Below are 18,280 nucleotides of genomic sequence, written 5' to 3'. Positions count from 1 at the left end.
TTTGGATTTTTCTCTTGTGAATGACACAGGCCTGGAGTTTTGATTCATCATAGAGTCCCCCTCCTCTCCTCTGCACCCTGCCACCTCTTCTGCAGAGTCAGCTTCCTTGTTGATTCTCTGGGCCAGCAGGGAACATTTTTCTGTCCCACCTTATATGGAGAGGCAGTCCTCTGTGCTCTAGCTTTTGATAGCAGTCTCACTGCTAACTCGTATGGACCCAAGGCCACTGCTGTCACTCAGTGGGCTAGAAGCCACACCTTTGCTGGGAGAGCCTGGAAATATTCTGGTACCCCTGGGCCACCTCACTTGCTGGGTCTGAGTCCCCTCCTTGCTTCTGGCACCTGGGGATTTCCCTTTCTTTCAAGCTTAGTGATGTCTTAAATTCTTTTTCTAATTTTGTCCAGTGCTTCACAGGTTCATAGTGGAATGCAAAGTCTGTGTTAGCTCCTTGTAGAAGGAACTGGAGGTTTTTTTTGTTTTTTTAATATTTTTTGGCCATGCTGTGTGGCATGTGGGATCTTAGTTCCCCAGTCAGGGGTCTACCCCACGCCCCCTGCTTTGGAAGCGTGGAGTCTTAACCACTGGACCACCAGGGAAGTCCTGATACTGGAGTTCTTTACCTAAATGTCCTACCATAATAAGCCCTCATGCTTTTGGTAAATCTGGAGCTGAAGATAGTTCTGGAAGAATGTGAAAACCAGTTTCCTAGAGACTCTGAAAAGTGCCCAAGTCTCCGCTGATTAACTGTTGCTTTTCTCCCTTCCTCATCTTACTCTTTTTATTAAAATGGAGACATCTCTCTTTGTTTAGTGATGTAAATGGTATGTATTCATTGTCCCAGTCGCTTCTTAGTTTTGGCAGACAGCACAGCAGATGGTCATGAGAACAGATTCTGGAGTCACAGACCTGGGTTCAAATCCCAGTTCTGCCGCTCATATCCGTGTGACCTTCAGCGAGTGACTTACCCTCTCTGAGAGTCAGTTTCCATATCTGTAAAATGGGTGTGATAACCCCCAGGAGAGGCAGGCACTGTGATGAGGACTAAGTAAGATCATGTGTGTCAAGTGTTTGGCTTAGTTCCTGCCTCTGAGTAAGTGCTGACACTTGGTGGTTATTATTACTGCTCTAAGGCAAATGGGAAAGAACAGAGGCTAGCCGTAGGAAGGTGAGCGCGGATGAGCAGAGCATGGTCTGTGCGATTTTGAGTCATGCTCACCCACTCTGACAGCTTCCTGAGTTGTCTCGTTGCTCACGAGGGGAGAATGTTTTCTAAAATCATGTCCCTCCAGTCTGTCCCAGAGTCCCCTCCAGTCCTCAGATTTGGAGGATTCATTCTGTGCAGCAAACAAAACAAAAGGAAATATCCTAACAAGACCCTCGGTACCTAAAATAAATGCCGTCCTCAGGCTGGCATGGGCCTGGGGCAGCTCTTCCTGGGAACCCCTCAGCTTTTGCACTTACAAAGTGGGTTGACGTTTTCGAGCAAAGGGTTGAAAGCTGCCGGAGGAAGGCCAGCAATTAATCTTCTTGTCGTTGCTTCTGCTTTGGAATAGAATTGAGTTTGATAACTTCATTCTCAAGACCGAGGGCACCCAGGTGCATCTTTGGATTACTTTAAATTCCCAGCAGTGAGGTGTGGTCTGGCATGTGTACACACCCGGCACATGGCTTGCAAGGGGCAGGCAGGTGGAGGAGAGGAACAGGGCATCCGGCACCGTGAAGCATCGTGTGGGTGCCAGGCATGTGGGGGAGGGTCCCTTCCAGGCTGTGGAGGCCGGTCCCTCGCTCTCCCTGCCCAGGCCCCGGCTTAGTCATTGCTTGGGCTGTAATTCCAGGAGGGGCACAAGTTCTCTCTCCCCTGGGATCCTGGAGGCAGCTGAAGAGCCGCATAGGTACCATGAGATTATTGCTTTGGGGACATAATACTAGCAAGCATGGCGGCTCCAGGATCTTACGCTCTTCCGGCCAGGTTCAGTGCTCAGTGTGTATATCATTTTTTTTTCAATGGGGGCAAAATTCACATAACATGAAATTTACCATCCTAACCATTTTATTTGATTTTTATTATTTATTTTGGCTGCACCGTGCGGCTTGCAGGATCTTAGTTTCCCAGCCAGGGATTGAACCTGGGCCCCCAACCGTGGAAGCGTGGAGTCCTAACCACTGGACCGACAGGGAAGCATACAGTTCAGTGTCATTAAGCACATTCACGATGCTGTGCTGCCGTCGCCACTGTATTTCCCGACCATCTTCATCACCCCACAAAGAAGCTTCAGCAGTCACTCTAATCTCCCAACTCGTAGCCCCTGGCAACCACTAACCTACTTTCTGTCTCTATGGACTTGCTTACTTTGGGAGATTCATATAAAAGGAAGCATACAGTAGTGGCCTTGCGTGTCTGGCTTCTTAATGTCATGTTTTCAAGGTTCATCCAGGTTGTATCAAGCGTCACTGCTTCATTCTGTCTCGTGGTGGAATAATGTTCCATTGGATGGAGATGCCGCATTTTGTTCATCTGTTCACAAGTAGATGGACATTTGGGTTCCCACGTTTTGACGATTATGCATGTTGTTTATGTGATTTGATTGTTTTTCGTGGTATGAACAGCCATGTGTAGGCAGTGCTATTATTATCTCTGAATTACGGAGGAGGAAGTTAACAGTCTTGGGGAGAAGGTTTAGTAAGACGAGAAGCTGGGGGTTGAACCTGCAGCTCTTGGAAGCGATGGGGTTAGCTCACCTTTCCGTCTGGCTGGGCGCATCTCTGTGTTGCAGGACCTCAGCCAATGCCTGGGTTGAGTACTGGCCAGTCTCTCGGGACACAGCCAGCAGGAGAGCTTTGGGGGTCCTGGAAGCCACCAAGCCCTTCCCAGTGATGCCACTTGGAGTCCCAGAGCCTGCATCCAGGCTGGCACTGCAGGGGGAAGCGGAGGGAGGCAGGGTGGCTTTGGGGTGCCCCTGGAGACAGCAGCCAGCATGCTCTCAACCACCCTCGCTTCTCTCAGCTGTGTCTTGAGCGCCCTTCCCTACCTCGACTGCTCCAGCTGCCCGCCTCTCAGTGGGTACCCAGCCCCATCGTCTGCATCAGCCCTCCGTTCGGTTACCGGGCACATGGGATGTGGTTCTGTAGCTTAGCACCCTCCGGAAACTCAGGGTGAAGTCTGAGTGCCTTAGTGTGACGTGTGCGCCCCCCACTCCTGTGCCCCTGTTCCTAGTCTGCCTCCCACCCGTGCTAAAGGGCTTGGAGCTCCCCGAGTTCTTCCCACTCTGCCTGCGCCAGCCCTCAGCCCCTGGGATCCCACTGGGCATCACCTCCCACCCCATCCCCATGGACCGGAAGCCCTACTCCAACCTTGGTGCTCCTTGGCAAGCGGACACTGCACTTAGGACCCTGGATCCCAGCGAGGTGAGGGCTCTGCCTCTTGTGTCTGCATCCTTGGTATCTGGCAGGTGCCCAGCAAACCAGAGGCACTCAGTAAATATCTCTTAATGAGTGGTGGGGGCACCTGTCAGAGGGTTGAGCAGATACAGGTGTGCCACGGAGGAGTCCGTCAGGCCCTCACACCCCTGAGGGCAGCCCAGATTCTGGGAGGAAGGAGCAAGTGGTATTCTATATGCCCCTCGCCACCAGGCTCAAATAGTCCTGACCGCCCCGTAGCGGACATGGGTAAATGGGGATCTTCGGTTTCCTCGCAAGTCATGTGAGGGAGGCTGGACCTCGTGGGAGATTTTGGGTGCCTAGTCTCCTCCCGCCCTCCTTCCTGAGTGTTGTCTCTGACCCCTGGTCCGTACGACTCTCCTTCCCCAGTGACTCCTTGCTTAGCATACCAGGGCGGCAGCCTGACCGTTGGGGCCAGGGCCAGGCAGAGACCCCATATGCATTAGCACCCCACTCACGGACTTTCTGTGTCCGTAGATTTGCCTGTTCTGGGCATTTCACATCAGTGGAATCACACACTATGTGGCCTTTTGTGTCTGGTTTCTTTGCCTCAGCAGAATGTGTTCCAGGTTCATCCACGTCGTAGCAGGTGTCAGTTACTCCATCCTTTTTTATGGCCAAATAATATTCCATTGTATGGATAGAACACTTTTTTATTAAGTCAATTTTTAATCAAATATTGTTCTTTGTTTCCTTAAATATGTAGTTTTTAGTAAACAAGCAAACTGAATATGGGAGGAAAAAACTATTTGTGCTGCCGGCCTTTTTTCTTCTTCCAGTTTTACTGAGATATAATTGACATACAGCACTCTATAAGTTTAAGGTGTGCAGCATAATGATTTGACTTACATACATCACGAAGTGATGATCGCAATAAGTTTAGTGAACATCCATCATTTCATATAGATACAAAATTAAAGAAATAGAAAAAAACCTTTTTTTCTTGTGATGAGAACTCTTAGGATTTTCTCTCAGTAACTTTCATATATAACATACGGCAGTGTTAATTATATTTACCATGTACATTACACCCCTAGTACTTATTTTTTAAATTTAATTTTAAATTTCTATTGGAGTATAGTTGATTTACAATGTTGTGTTAGTTTCAGGTGTACAGCAAAGTGATTCAGTTATACATATACTTATATCCATTCTTTTTCAGATTCTTTTCCCATATAGGTTATTACAGAACACTGAGTAGAGTTCCCTGTGCTATACAGTAGGTCCTTGTTGATTATCGGTTTTAGATGTAGTAGTTTGTTTATGTTCATCCCTAACTCCTGATTTATCCCTCCCCTCCATCTTTCCCCTTTGGTAACCATAAGTTTGTTTTTGAAGTCTGTGAGTCTGTTTCTGTTTTGTAAGTAAGTCCATTTGTATCATTTTTAAAAATTCCACTTATAAGTGATATCATATGATACTTATCTTTCTCTTTCTGACTTACTTCACTCAGTATGACAATCTCTAGGTCCATCCATGTTGCTGCAAATGGCATTATTTCATTCTTTTTTATGGCTGAGCAATATTCCATTGTATATATGTACCCCATCTTCTTTATCCATACCTCTTTCGGTGGACATTTACGTTGCTTCCATGTCCTGGCTATTGTAAGAGTGCTTCAGTGAACATTGGGGTGCATGTATCTTTCAAATTAGTTTTCTCCAGATATATGCCCAGTAGTGGGATTGCTGGGTCGTATGGTAGTACTATTTTCAGTTTTTTAAGGAACCTCCATACTGTTCTCCACAGTGGCTGTATGCATTTACATTCCCACCAACAGTGCAAGAGGGTCCCCTTTTCTCCACACCCTCCCCAGCATTTGTTTGTAGACTTTTTTTTTTGAACATCTTTATTAGAGTATAATTGCTTTACAATGGTGTGTTAGTTTCTGCTTTATAGCAAAGTGAATCAGTTATACATATACATATGTTCCCATATCTCTTCCCTCTTGCGTCTTCCTCCCTCCCACCCTCCCTATCCCACCCCTCTAGGTGGTCACAAAGCACAGAGCTGATCTCCCTGGGCTATGCGGCTGCTTCCCACTAGCTATCTGTTTTACGTTTGGTAGTGTGTATATGTCCACGCCACTCTCTTACTTTGTCCCAGCTTACCCTTCCCCCTCCCCATATCCTCAAGTCCATTCTCTAGTGGGTCTGCATCTTTATTCCCATCTTGCCCCTAGGTTCTTCTGACTTTTTTTTCCTTCTTTTTTTAGATTCCATATATATGTGTTAGCATACAGTATTTGTTTTTCTTTTTCTGACTTACTTCACTCTGTATGACAGACTCTAGGTCTATCCACCTCACTACAAATAACTCAGTTTTCGTTCCTTTTTATGGCTGAGTAATATTCCATTGTATATATCTGCCACATCTTCTTTATCCATTCATCTGTTGATGGACACTTAGGTTACTTCCATGTAAGAATGCTCAACATCATTAATCATTAGAGAAATGCAAATCCAAACTGCAATGAGATATCATCTCACATGGTCAGAATGGTCATCATCAAAAAATCTACAAACAGTACATGCTGGAGAGGGTGTGGAGAAAAGGGAACCCTCTTGCACTGTTGGTGGGAATGTAAATTGATACAGCCACTATGGAGAACAGTATGGAAGTTCCTTCAAAAACTAAAAATAGAACTACCATACGACCCAGCCATCCCACTACTGGGCATCTACCCTGAGAAAACCATAATTCAAAAAGAGTCATGTACCAAGATGTTCATTGCAGCTCTGTTTGTCGACTTTTTGATGACGGCCATTCTGACCAGTATGAGGTGATACCTCATTGTAGTTTTGATTTGCATTTCTCTGATAATTAGTGATGTTGAGCGTCTTTTCATGTGCTCTTTGCCCATCTGTGTGTCTTCTTCGGAGAAATGTCTGTTTAGATCTTCCACCCGTTTTTTGACTGGGTTTTTTTTTGATATTGAGCTGCATGAGCTGCTTGCTTAATCCAGTCACCTGTTGATGGACATCTGGGTTGTTTCTACCTTTTGGCTGTTATGCATCGTAGTGCTGTGAACATTCATTTATGGGTTTTTCTGTGGGCGTATGTTTTCATTTATCTTGGTTATATACTTAGGAGCAGAATTTCTGGATTGTGTGGTAAATCTATGTTTAATTTATTGAGGAGTCACCAAACTCTTTTCCACAGCAGCTGCGCAATTTTCCATTCCCACCAGCAACGTCTGAGGGGTCCAGTTTCTCCACAGTGTCACCAGCGCTAGGTATTTTCTGTTTTACTTTTCATTATAGCTGTTGAAGTTAAAATTTTTTTAATTTAAATAAGATGACACACGTAATCCCTATTAATTGCAGAAAAGTTAAAGGACAGGTAAGCAAAGATAAGGAGCTAGAGGAGGGAAATGTCCTGTCATTCTACCTTCTGGAACAATTTACTATTTTGTTGTGAACCTTTCCTAATTTTTCTTGTGCACACACTTGTATAACAATATGAACTTGGATGTAAATGAGATCTTTGTTGCCTGTTGGTTTTTCCATGTCATGATATTCCATGAACATTTTCCGATGTCCCACGATATTTTAAACATATTTTCTCAGGCCGTCTAGGATGCGCCAGGATTTATTTAACCCGTTTCCCGTGGCCCGGCATTGCCCCCATTTTTTACTGTTTGAAACAGGCAACGATGATTACTCTTATCTGTTTATCTTTGTACATATGTCTCGGTTACTCAGGAGTCATTCCTAGGGATCAAGTTCCTGCTTCAGAGCGCGTGTACCAAGCACTCTCCAGCACAAATATAATGCAAGGTGGAATAATTCTAAATTTTCAACGAGCAATAGATGGAATGTAATTCCCGATTTTCTAGTAGCCACATCCAAAAAAAAAAAGTAAAGAAACAGGTGAAGTTAGTTTAATAATATATTTAACCCATTGTAACTAAAATATTATTTCAAATATAATTAATATAAAAATTATTAAGACAGTGTACGTTTTTTTCGTACTAGGTCTTTTAAAGCCAGTATTTTTTTTTTACACTTCAGCACATTTCAGTAGCCACATGTGGCTCTGTATTGGACAGTACAGGCGTATACTTTTTTGTTTAAACTTTTGATACAAAACGACAAGTCACTCCACCCTGCCCCCCCCCCCCCCCGGCAAAATTGGGCAGATTAAACTCCCACCAGCCCCATGGAAGGGTGTATATTTCCCTCAGGTTGAAATCTGATACCCAAAATAATGAGGTGAGATGCCAGGCTCAAGGTGTCTCTGCCTCCCGTTCCCATGGCAGCTGTGACCTCACAGGGGCCTGGAGAGAGGGCTCAGAGCGAGGAGCAGGGAAACTGGAAAAGCTTCCGTCCAGGGAACCCTTGAGGGGACAACAGACAGGGCCTTCCAGGGTGTGACATGGGCACCTGTGTATCAGGCGCTCACGGGACAGACCTTATAGGGGGCCCAGGGTCAGCCTGGGGGGCCGGAGTTGAGGGCACAGGAGCTTAGCTGAGGGCTGAGCTCTTGGCTCTGAGGATTTGAGTGCCAAAAAGAGGGAACCAGAATTGGGGAGTTTGTCCTCCTAATTCCTCTACTTTCAATCAAGCAGGACAGAAAGGTGCGTGTGTCACGTGTGCATGCACTTTGGATGCAATTAGCTGGAAACTCCTCGAGAAATCTGGTCTGAGATGGTTCATGGTTTACACAGTGCTTCCCGTCTGTGTGACCTTGGGCAGGTCTCAGTGTTCCCATCTCTAGGTTGGGGAGAAAACTGTGCCTACCTGATAGGATTGATTGAGAGTTATGTGGGCCAAGGCTTGTCGAGAGTAAAGTCGAACACAGTGCCCAGGACACAGCTCGACGAATGCCTGTTTTTAATTAATGCCTGTTGTTGTCATGATTACGCACTAACTTCTTTCTTAATGTCTTTATTGAGATATAACTCACATCCCCTGCATTTCACCCATTTAAAGTGTCCACAGTTGAGGGCTTCCCTGGTGGCGCAGTGGTTGAGAGTCCGCCCGCCGATGCAGGGGACACGGGTTCGTGCCCCGGTCCGGGAGGATCCCACGTGCCGCGGAGTGGCTGGGCCCGTGAGCCATGGCCGCTGAGCCTGCGCGTCCGGAGCCTGTGCTCTGCAACGGGAGAGGCCACAACAGTGAGAGGCCCGCGTACCGCAAAAAATAAAAAAAATAAAGTGTCCTCAGTTTGTCGTGTAATCACAGGGTTGTGTAACAGTCTAATTTTGGAACATTTTCATCCCCGTCAAAGAAACTCCTTTGCTATTAGCAGTGATTCCCTCTCTCTTTCCACAGCCCCAGGCAACCACTGGTCTACTTTCTGTCTCTATGGCTCTGCCTCTCTGAGTGTTTCGTATAAATGGAAACCCGCCAGGCGTGGCTTTGTGACGGGCCCCTCTCACTTATTTTTCATGGAGGTGGTTTAGGAGCGTGTGGTTGGCGTTAATTTCTGATCATTATTTCGCAACACATCAGTGTGTTTTTTAAAAATTACTGAAATATAATTGATTTACGATGTGTTAGTTTCAGGTATATAGCAAAATGACTCAGTTATACATATATATATTCTTTTTTAGATTCTTTTCCATTATAGGTCATTATAAGATATTGAGTATAGTTCTCTGCTATACAGTAGCACCTTGTTGTTCATCTATTTTATATATAGTAGTGTGTGTATGTTAATCCCAAACGCCTCGTTTATCCCTCCCTCCCCCCTTTCCCCTTTGGTAAACATAAGTTTGTTTTCTATGTCTGTAAGTCTATTTCTGCTTTGTAAATCAGTTCATTTGTATCATTTTTTAAGATTCCACATATAAGCAATATCATATGATAATTTGTCTTTCTCCGACTTACTTCACTTAGTATGGTGATCTCTAGGTCCGTCCATGTTGCTGCAAATGGCATCAGTGTAAGTTTTTTTGATTTGTGAGTTAGAGCTGAGAACTCTAATTGGCCAGTGTCATCTGATCACCTAAAGCGAGGCAGTGTGGGGTGTCAGTTAGAAAGAAAACCTAAACTAAACCACACATGTTCTGCCAGACAAACTAAGTTAAAATCCTGGGTCTGCCTCTTTGAAGTTTAGTGACCTTGAGCAGGTTACTGATCTGTGTGTCTGTAAAATGGGAATCGTCTGTCTTTTGGTCATTGGGTCATGGAGATGATTAAATAAGCACACACGTGCCCAGGATGCAGTACTTGCCAATGAATGATTCACCACTAACAATATTTTTGAGATCCCTCGGCTGTCTCACATGGGGCCATATTGGGTGCTTAAAATATTCATTACATGACTAATAAATATATATTGTATAAGAGACGGTTTGGAAAATATAGATGAATCAAAGCAAAACAAACATAGTCTTTAATCCCAGCCTTGAGAGATAATTGCTATTATTATTTGGGGAAAACAGGTTGATTTTCTTTCCTTACTTATATACATTTGTATATATTTAGATGTTTTCCCAATGGGCGTTCGTGCTGTTTTCATAGCGTTGTTTTTAGACAACATTATGTTGGAATGTATGTTCACATTCAGTACACAACTGTCACTTTTAAACACAGCATCTTTTTTAAAAAATTGGCTGAACCTACCGTAAAGTATTTAACTGATCTGCTCTTGGTGGGCCCTGAGGTTGAGTCGTTTTTACACTGTTGTAGAGAATGTAACGGTGAACAGTTATGTACTCATCTTGTTGTACCCGTTGGATTTATTCTTTCAGGATAAATCCCCGCCGAGTAGAATTGCTGAGCTTCTTAAGTAAATGTTTTATTGCGATATCGTATACAGAAGAGTGCATCACTAGTGAGCATGCAGATCCCAAAACTTTCTGAGAACACATCTGTGTAACCTGCAGCTGGATCAAGAATTAAACGCTTCCAGTTCCCAGAAACCCTCTCAAGCCCCATTCAAATGACTGCCCCATCAAGGGCAACTTCTATCCTAACTTTTTAAAAAATTAAGACGTTATTATGAGCCGTTTTAGGTTAACCGCAAAATTCAGGGGAAGGTACAGAGATTACTCATGGCCCCCTGCCCCCCCACACACACACAGCCTCGCCCACTGTCAGCATCCCCCACCAGAGAGGACATTTGTTACAATTGATGGACCTCCATTGATACATCATCACCCAGAGTCCACGGTTTACATGAGGGTTCCCTCTTGGCGTCCTACATCCTGTGGGTTTGGACAAATGTATAATGACGTGTATCCGTAATTATAGTATCATACAGAGTAGGTTCACTGCCTTAAAAATTCTCTGTGCTTCGCCAACTCATCGCTCCCCTGGTAACCACTGACCTCGTTGCCGTCTCGGTAGTTTTGCCTCTTCCAGAATGTCATGTAGTTGGAATCGTACCATATGTAGCCTTCCTATCCTGCCTTAACACTGCAGATGAGTGTTGCCCGTTTTTGAGCTTTATGTAAATGGAGTCATAAAGTAGGTACTCTTCCATGTCTGGCTTCTTCCGCTTGTTGTTATGTTTTGGAACTCACCCAAGTTATTGTCCGTACTGTTTGTTCATTTTCACTGCTGTATCCTATTCCATTCCTTGCATATACCACACACTTTACTCTGCCATTGCAGGGCGTTTGGATAATTTCCAGTTTAGGGCTCTTCAGATCGTACTGCCATGAACTCCTTCTACACATCTTCTGATGTGTGCAAATATGCATTTCTGTTGGGTATGTACTTAATTTAAGAGTGGAATGGCCAGACCATGGAATACACGAATGTCCGTGCTAACACACATATGATGTAAATGGCTGTATTTTCCTCCAGAAAGGTGATAACTGTCCCCAAGGGTTACCTGACCTTTCCGACTGTCAGTTTCTACATCTGTAACATGGGATGCAGCCTCCTGCCAGGGCGTCATGAGGAACAGATGAGCTAATGTGTGGAGATGAGCCCCATTCCCCCAGCACATAGCAGGCCTTCGGGATGGGTTGGTCATTGTAAAGAGTATTTTCTAGCCAACAACAGCTTCTAGAAAGGCTTGAGAATTCTGAGTTGCATATTCTTTTTTATTTCGAATATTTATTTATTTATTTACTTTGGCTGCACCAGGTCTTAGTTGCTGCACGCGGGATCTTCATTGCGGTATGCGGGATCTTTTTTTTTTTTAGTTGCTGGCATGCGGGATCTTTTAGTTGTGGCATGCGGACTTCTTAGTTGCGGCGTACACGCGGGATCTAGGTCCCAGACCAGGGATCGAACCCAGGCCCCCTGCATTCGTAGCGTGGAGTCTTACCCACTGGACCACCAGGGAAGTCCCCTGAGTTGCAGATTCTTGAAGAGATCACAGCTCGAGCCTGAGGCTAAAAAAAAACATGAAGTAAAGTAAGGTGACCAGTTGGCCCCAGAAATTAGCTACCTCTGGAACAGGAAGAGAAAAGATGCTTAAGGGATGAGAAATGCCAAGAGTCTGGTGCGGGGAGAGAGCCCTTCCCCAGCCCAGCCACCATTTCAGAAAGTTTTTTTAAATTTATTTATTTTATGTTAATTTTTTTTTTTTTTTTTTTGGGTGCATTGGGTCTTCGTTGCTGCACGCAGACTTTCTCTAGTTGTGGTGAGCGGGGGCTGCTCTGCATTGCAGTGCGCAGGCTTCTCATTGCGGTGGCTTCTCGTTGCGGAACGTGGGCCTTAGCCGTGCGGGCTTCAGTAGTTGTGGCTCGCGGGCTCTAGAGCGCAGGCTCAGTAGTTGTGACGCACGGGCTTAGTTGCTCTGCAGCATGTGTGATCTTCCCCGACCAGGGCTCGAACCTGTGCCCCCTGCATTGGCAGGCGGATTCTTAACCACTGTGCCACCAGGGAAGCCCCATTTCAGAAAGTTTTGCCGGAACTGTCCATAGTCCCCAGGCACCAGGCCTAAGGGCCTCAAACACTAGGATATTCTGGGAAAAGAGGTGATGTTGTGTAGCGGTTAAGGGTGGGCTGTGCAGCTGGGGAGATGTGAGGTTGAATCCCAGTTCCACCAATCACAGTTGTGTGATCATAGCACCCTCTGAGCTGCACTTTTCCAGTGATACAACAGAGGGAAAAAGTATCTATTCACAGGGTTGTTTTGAGGAGGAAGTGAGAAGGTACACATAAGGGTTTAATATTGTGCGTTTCATAAAATAAGCACCGACACGTGGGTGGAAGCCTTCCAAAGCTTGGAACCCACCAGGCCCAATCTTAGCTGTGGAATAAACAGGGTCTACCCACCAAAAATGGTAATAAAAAAAAAAACTGTATGTAGGTTTTCTAAAACAATTGGGGGTGGGGAGAGGGGGGACTTGGATGACGGCAGTCAGAGGTTACGATCTTGCACTTATAAGATAAATCAGCACTAGGGATGTGAGGTACCACATGATAAATAGAACGAACGTTGCCGTATGTTATACATGAAAGTTGTTAGGAAAGTAAATCCTAACAGTTCTCATCACATGGAAAAAAATAGTTTTTTCCTTTTTTTTTTAATTAACTTTTATTGGAGTACAGTTGATTTCCAATGTTGTGTTCATTTCAGGTGTACAGCAAAGAGATTCAGTTATGCATATACATATTTTCATTCGTTTTCAGATCCTTTTCTCATATAGGTTATCACAGAGTATTGAGTAGAGTTCCCTGAGCTGTATAGTACATCCTTGTTTGTTATCTATCTTATATACAGTAGGGTGTGTGTGTCAATCCCAAACTCCTGATTTAGCCCTCCCCCCAGCTTTTCCCCCTTGGTAACCATAAGTTTGTTTTTGATATCTGTAAGTCTGTTTCCGTTTTGTAAATAAGTTCATTTGTATCATTTTTTAAAATTAGATTCCACATATGAATGATATATTTGTCTTTGTCTGACTTCACTTAGTATAATTTCTAGTTGCATCCACGTTGCTGCAAATGGCATGATTTTCTTCTTTTTTTTGGCTAAGTAATATTCCATTGTATACATGTACCACATCTTTATCCATTCCTCTGTCAGTGGACATTTAGGTTGCTTCCATGTCCTGGCTATTGTAATAGCGCTGCAGTGAACATTGAGGTGCATGTATCTTTTTAAATTATAGTTTTCTCCAGATATGTGCCCAGGAGTAGGATTGCTAGATCATATGGTACTTCTGTTTTTAGCTTTTTAAGGAACCTCCATACTGTTCTCTATAGCGGCTGTACCAATTTACATTCCTACCAACAGTGTAGGAGGGTTCCCTTTTCTCCACACCCTCTGCAGCATTTATTGTTTGTAGACTTTTTGATGATGGCCATTCTGACTGGTGTGAGGTGATACCTCACTGTAGTTTTGATTTGCATTTCTCTGATAATTAGTGATGTCAAGCATGTTTTCATGTGCTTTAGGCTATCTTTATGACTTTTTTGGAGAAATGTCTACTTAGATCTTCTGCCCTTTTTTTGATTGGGTTGTTTGTTTTTTGATATAAGAGCTGCATGAGCTGTTTGTATATTTTGGAGATTAATCAATCCCTTGTTGATTGCTTCGTTTGCAAACATTTTCTGCCATTCTGTGGGTTGTCTTTTTGTTTTGTTTATGGTTTTCTTTGCTGTGCAGAAGCTTTTAAGTTTAATTTGGTCTCATTTGTTTATTTTTGTTTTTATTTTCATTACTCTAGGAGGTGAATCAAAGAAGTTATTGCTGCAATTTATGTCAGAGAGTGTTCTGCCTATGTTTTCCTCTAAGAGTTTTATAGTGTCTGGCCTTACATTTAGGTCATTAATCCATTTTTTAAAACTTATTTATTTGGCTGCATTGGGTCTTCGTTGCTGCGCGCAGGCTTTCTCTAGTTGCGGCGAGCAGAGGCTACTCTTTGTTGTGGGGCACGGGCTTCTCATTGCAGTGGCTTCTCTTGTTGCGGAGCGCGGGCTCTAGGCACACAAGCTCAGTAGTTGTGGCTCGCAGGGTCTAGAGCGCAGGCTCAGTAGTTGTGGCGCACGGGCTTAGTTGCTCCACAGCATGTGGGATCTTCCCAGACCAGGGCTCAAATCCGCATTGGCAGGCAGATTCTTAACCACTGCACCACCAGCGTAGTCCCCATTAATCCATTTTGTTTATTTTTGTGTATGATGTTAGTGTTCTAATTTCATTCTTCTACATGTAGCTGTCCAGTTTTCCCCAGCACCACTTATTGAAGAGACTGTCTTTTCTCCATTGTATATTCTTGCCTCCTTTGTCATAGATTCATTGACCATAGCTTTGTGGGTTTATTTTTGGGCTTTCTATCCCGTGCCATTGATCTATATTTCTGTTTTTGTGCCAGTACCATACTGCTTCAATTACTGTAGCTTTGTAGTATAGTCTGAAGTCAGGGAGCCTGATTCCTCCAGCTCCATTTTTCTTTCTCAGGATTGCTTTGGCTATTTGGGGTCTTTTGTATTTCCATACAAATTAAAAAAAATTTTTTGTTCTAGTTCTGTGAAAAACGCCATTGGTAACTTGATAGGGATTGCATTGAATCTGTAGATTGCCTTGGGTAGTATAGTCTTTTTGACAGTATTGATTCTTCCAGTTCAGTAACGTGGTATATGTCTCTATCTGTTTGTGTCTTTTATTTCTTTCATCATATCTTATAGTTTCCTAAGTACAAGTCTTTTGCCTCCTTAGGTAGGTTTATTCCTAGGTGTTTTATTCTTTTTGCTGCGATGGTAAATAGATTATTTCCTTGATTTCTCTTTCTGATCTTCCGTTGTTAGTGTATAGGAATGAAGAGATTTCTGTGTATTAATTTTGTATCCTACAACTTTACTGAATTCATTGATGAGCTCTAGTAGTCTCCTGGTAGCATCTTTAGGATTTTCTGTGTATAGTGTCATGTCATCTGCAAACAGTGACAGTTTTACTTCTTTTCCAATTTGGGTTCCTTTTGTTTCTTCTTCTTCTCTGTTTGCCATGGCTAGAATTTCCAAAACTGTGTTGCATATAAGTGGTGACATTGGACATCCTTGTCTTGTTCCTGATCTTAGAGGGAATACTTTCAGCTTTTCACCATTGAGAGTGATGTTAGCTGTGGGTTTGTCATATGTGGCCTTTATTATTTTGAGGTAAGTTCTCTCTATACTCACTTTCTGGAGAGTTTTTATCATAGATGGGTGTTGAATTTTGTCAAAAGCTTTTCCTGCATCTGTTGAGATGATTATATGGTTTCTTTTCTTCAGTTTGTTACTGTGGTTTATCACACCGATTGATTTGCAGATACTGAAGAATCCTTGCATCCCTGGGATAAATCCCACTTGATCATGGTGTATGATCCTTTTAATGTGTTGTTGGATTTGGTTTGCTAGTATTTTGTTTAGGATTTTTGCATCTATGTTGATCAGTTTTATTGGTCTGTAATTTTCTTTTTTTGTGTGGTACCTTTGTCTGGTTTTCATATCAGGGTGATGGTGGCCTCATAGAATGAGTTTGAAAGTGTTCCTTCCTCTGCAATTTTTGGAAGAGTTTAAGAAGGATAGGTGTTAATAACTCTTCTCTAAATGTTCGATAGAATTCACCTGTGAAGCCATCTGGTCCTGGACTTTTGTTTGTTGGAAGTTTTTTAATCACTGTTTCAATTTCAGTACTTGTAATTGGTGTTCATATTTTCTATTTCTTCCTGGTTCAGTCTTGGAAGGTTGTACCTTTCTAAGAATTTGTCCATTTCTCCTAGGTTCTCCATTTTATTGACGTATCGTTGTTTGTAGTAGTCTCTTATGATCCTTTATATTTCTGTGGTGTCTGTTTAACTTCTCCTTTTTTCATTTCCAATTTGATTGATTCGAGTCCTCTCCCTTTTTTTCTTGATGAGTCTGGCTAAAGGTTTATTAATTCTGTTTATCTTTACAAAGAACCAGCTTTTAGTTTCATTGATTTTTCCTGTTGTTTTCTTTGTCTCTATTTCATTTTTTTCTGCTCTGATCTTTATGATTTCTTTCATTCTACTAACATTGGGTTCTATTTGTTCTTCTTTCTCTTGTTGCTTTAGGTATAAGGTTAGGTTGTTTATTTGAGATTTTTCTTGTTTCCTGAGGTAAGATTGTATAGCTATAAACTTCCCTCTTAGAACTGCTTTTGCTGCATCCCATAGGTTTTGGATCATTGTGTTTTCATTGTCATTTGCCTCTAGGTAATTTTTTTTGGTTCCTCTTTGATTTCTTCAGTGATTTATTAAATTTTGCATATGAGATGATGGACATTCACTAAACTTACTGTGGTCATCGTTTCATGGTGTATATGACTCAAATCATTATGCGGTACACCTTAAACTTACACAGTGCTATACATCAATTATATCTCAATCAAACTGGAAGGAAGAAAATGAAACAATTGAGGTTATCTAAATACATTGCCCACAACAGCAATGATCAAAATTCTATTTCTTTTCCTTCCACTTCTCTTGCTTTACCAGCTTCTCTGTACACTTCTTACTACGGGTCTCCCAAATCACTTCCGGCACCAGCCTGAACCACTTTCCCCCTTCCCTCCTCCTCTGTCTCTTTTAATGTGACACACGAAGCCCCTTTTTCAGTGGGGAAAATGCCCATCTCCAGGAGTGGGAGGGGAGGAAGTCAGACAAGCAGATACCATCTCTTTAATGAGCTGAGGAAAGAGAGGGTGACCTGGTTCACGTTTGTCCTGTCCCACGAGCTGTTATTAGTAGTAATTGTCTTATTGCTAAAGGGGCAGAGCTAATAATAATAACCCCAGAGCTGTGTTACCAGGAGGAATGGCAAACCCGTTCTCTGCTTCTTCATCCTGAGCTTCATTTTGCCTTGGTAGGAGATGGCGAGAGGATGAATGGAACAGGAGGGTGAGGGTGAGACTCCAGCCTGCCTCCCGTAACTCCGAGTTCAAAGGTCAATGATGCCTTTCTCACTTCCTTTTTTTCTTTTTTTCTCCTACTTCTTAGTCTCGTCTGACCAGATTGAGCAGCTCCACCGGAGATTTAAGCACCTGAGTGGAGACCAGCCCACCATTCGGTAAGATCAGCAGCTGGGTTTGGGTGTCGGACAGGGCCGTGACCTTCAGGGATGTCCCTTTCCATTTATCTCTTCCCCTGAGTGCTGGCTGGCTCTCCCAGAGCCCCTGGGTAGCCCCATTTCCTGAGACAAAGTTGTAGTTGTCGTAATGCTTTTGGTTCCTTCTAGACAAGATGTCCTCAGCCGGGAGGAAAAGAATCTCATCTGTTTCTACTGGGATCAGAAAATTATAACTGGAGTGAAAACAAGGGGTTGGGGACAAAGAGCTGGTCAGCCACCCCTACCTCACCTTGCCTTCCCTGGAGCCCCAGACACACATGACGGGCCTGTTGAGTGCCAGGATCACTCCCAGTGCTGGGCACCCCAAAGATGATCAGTTGTGGTGCGGCTCAGTTCAGGGGCTTGAATGCTGTCACGAGGCCCCGGCTGTTGACCCCGCTTCCTCTGGTTGGTAGTTCCAGCCTCAGATTTCTGTCAGGGAAAATCACCATTTCACATTGCGTTATTTAATGTGAATCTTGTAGAAGCTGGTGGGTTACCTTTCTGTGAGGAGGAACGCCTTGGACTGTTTGCCGCCTTCTTCTATGAGAGTGTGTTCAGTCTTAGGTGGTGGTTGTTATTTAGAGCTAAGTTAGTGAGAAGTCCGAGTCAATGAGTCGAGCACAAAGTTGATGAGGAAGCTTCGAGTTGAACTAAAGCAAGCAGTTTCCAATGTAAAATGAGTACTGTTCTACCACAAACTTTCTAACAGATGTAGTTTCCTAAAATAGACATTCAGAGTCTCAAGGTTACAGTCTTGGAACTTTAAAATAAACCTTTAAATAGTCCAGGGAAGCATGTTTTTTTCTTAGTAAATGGACTTAAAATTTAACCAAATTTTTATGAAAAGCAACATGTAAAAACTATCCACTTTCTCTCGTCTG

At 43.4% G+C, this 18,280-nt stretch overlaps 1 protein-coding gene across 1 annotated transcript in view; it reads left to right on the top strand.

Annotated features, from left to right (window-relative positions):
* Positions 1–18,280, top strand: part of TESC (tescalcin) — a 62,788-nt gene that overhangs the window by 9,559 nt on the left and 34,949 nt on the right. The window contains exon 2 of the mRNA XM_030860418.2: positions 17,288–17,357. Within this exon, the coding sequence (XP_030716278.1) occupies positions 17,288–17,357 (70 nt within the window). The remainder of the gene's footprint in view (positions 1–17,287; positions 17,358–18,280) is intronic.

This window comes from Globicephala melas, chromosome 13 (assembly GCF_963455315.2).
Source record: "Globicephala melas chromosome 13, mGloMel1.2, whole genome shotgun sequence".
NCBI lineage: Eukaryota > Metazoa > Chordata > Mammalia > Artiodactyla > Delphinidae > Globicephala > Globicephala melas.
This window is presented reverse-complemented; position numbering and strand designations above follow the sequence as displayed.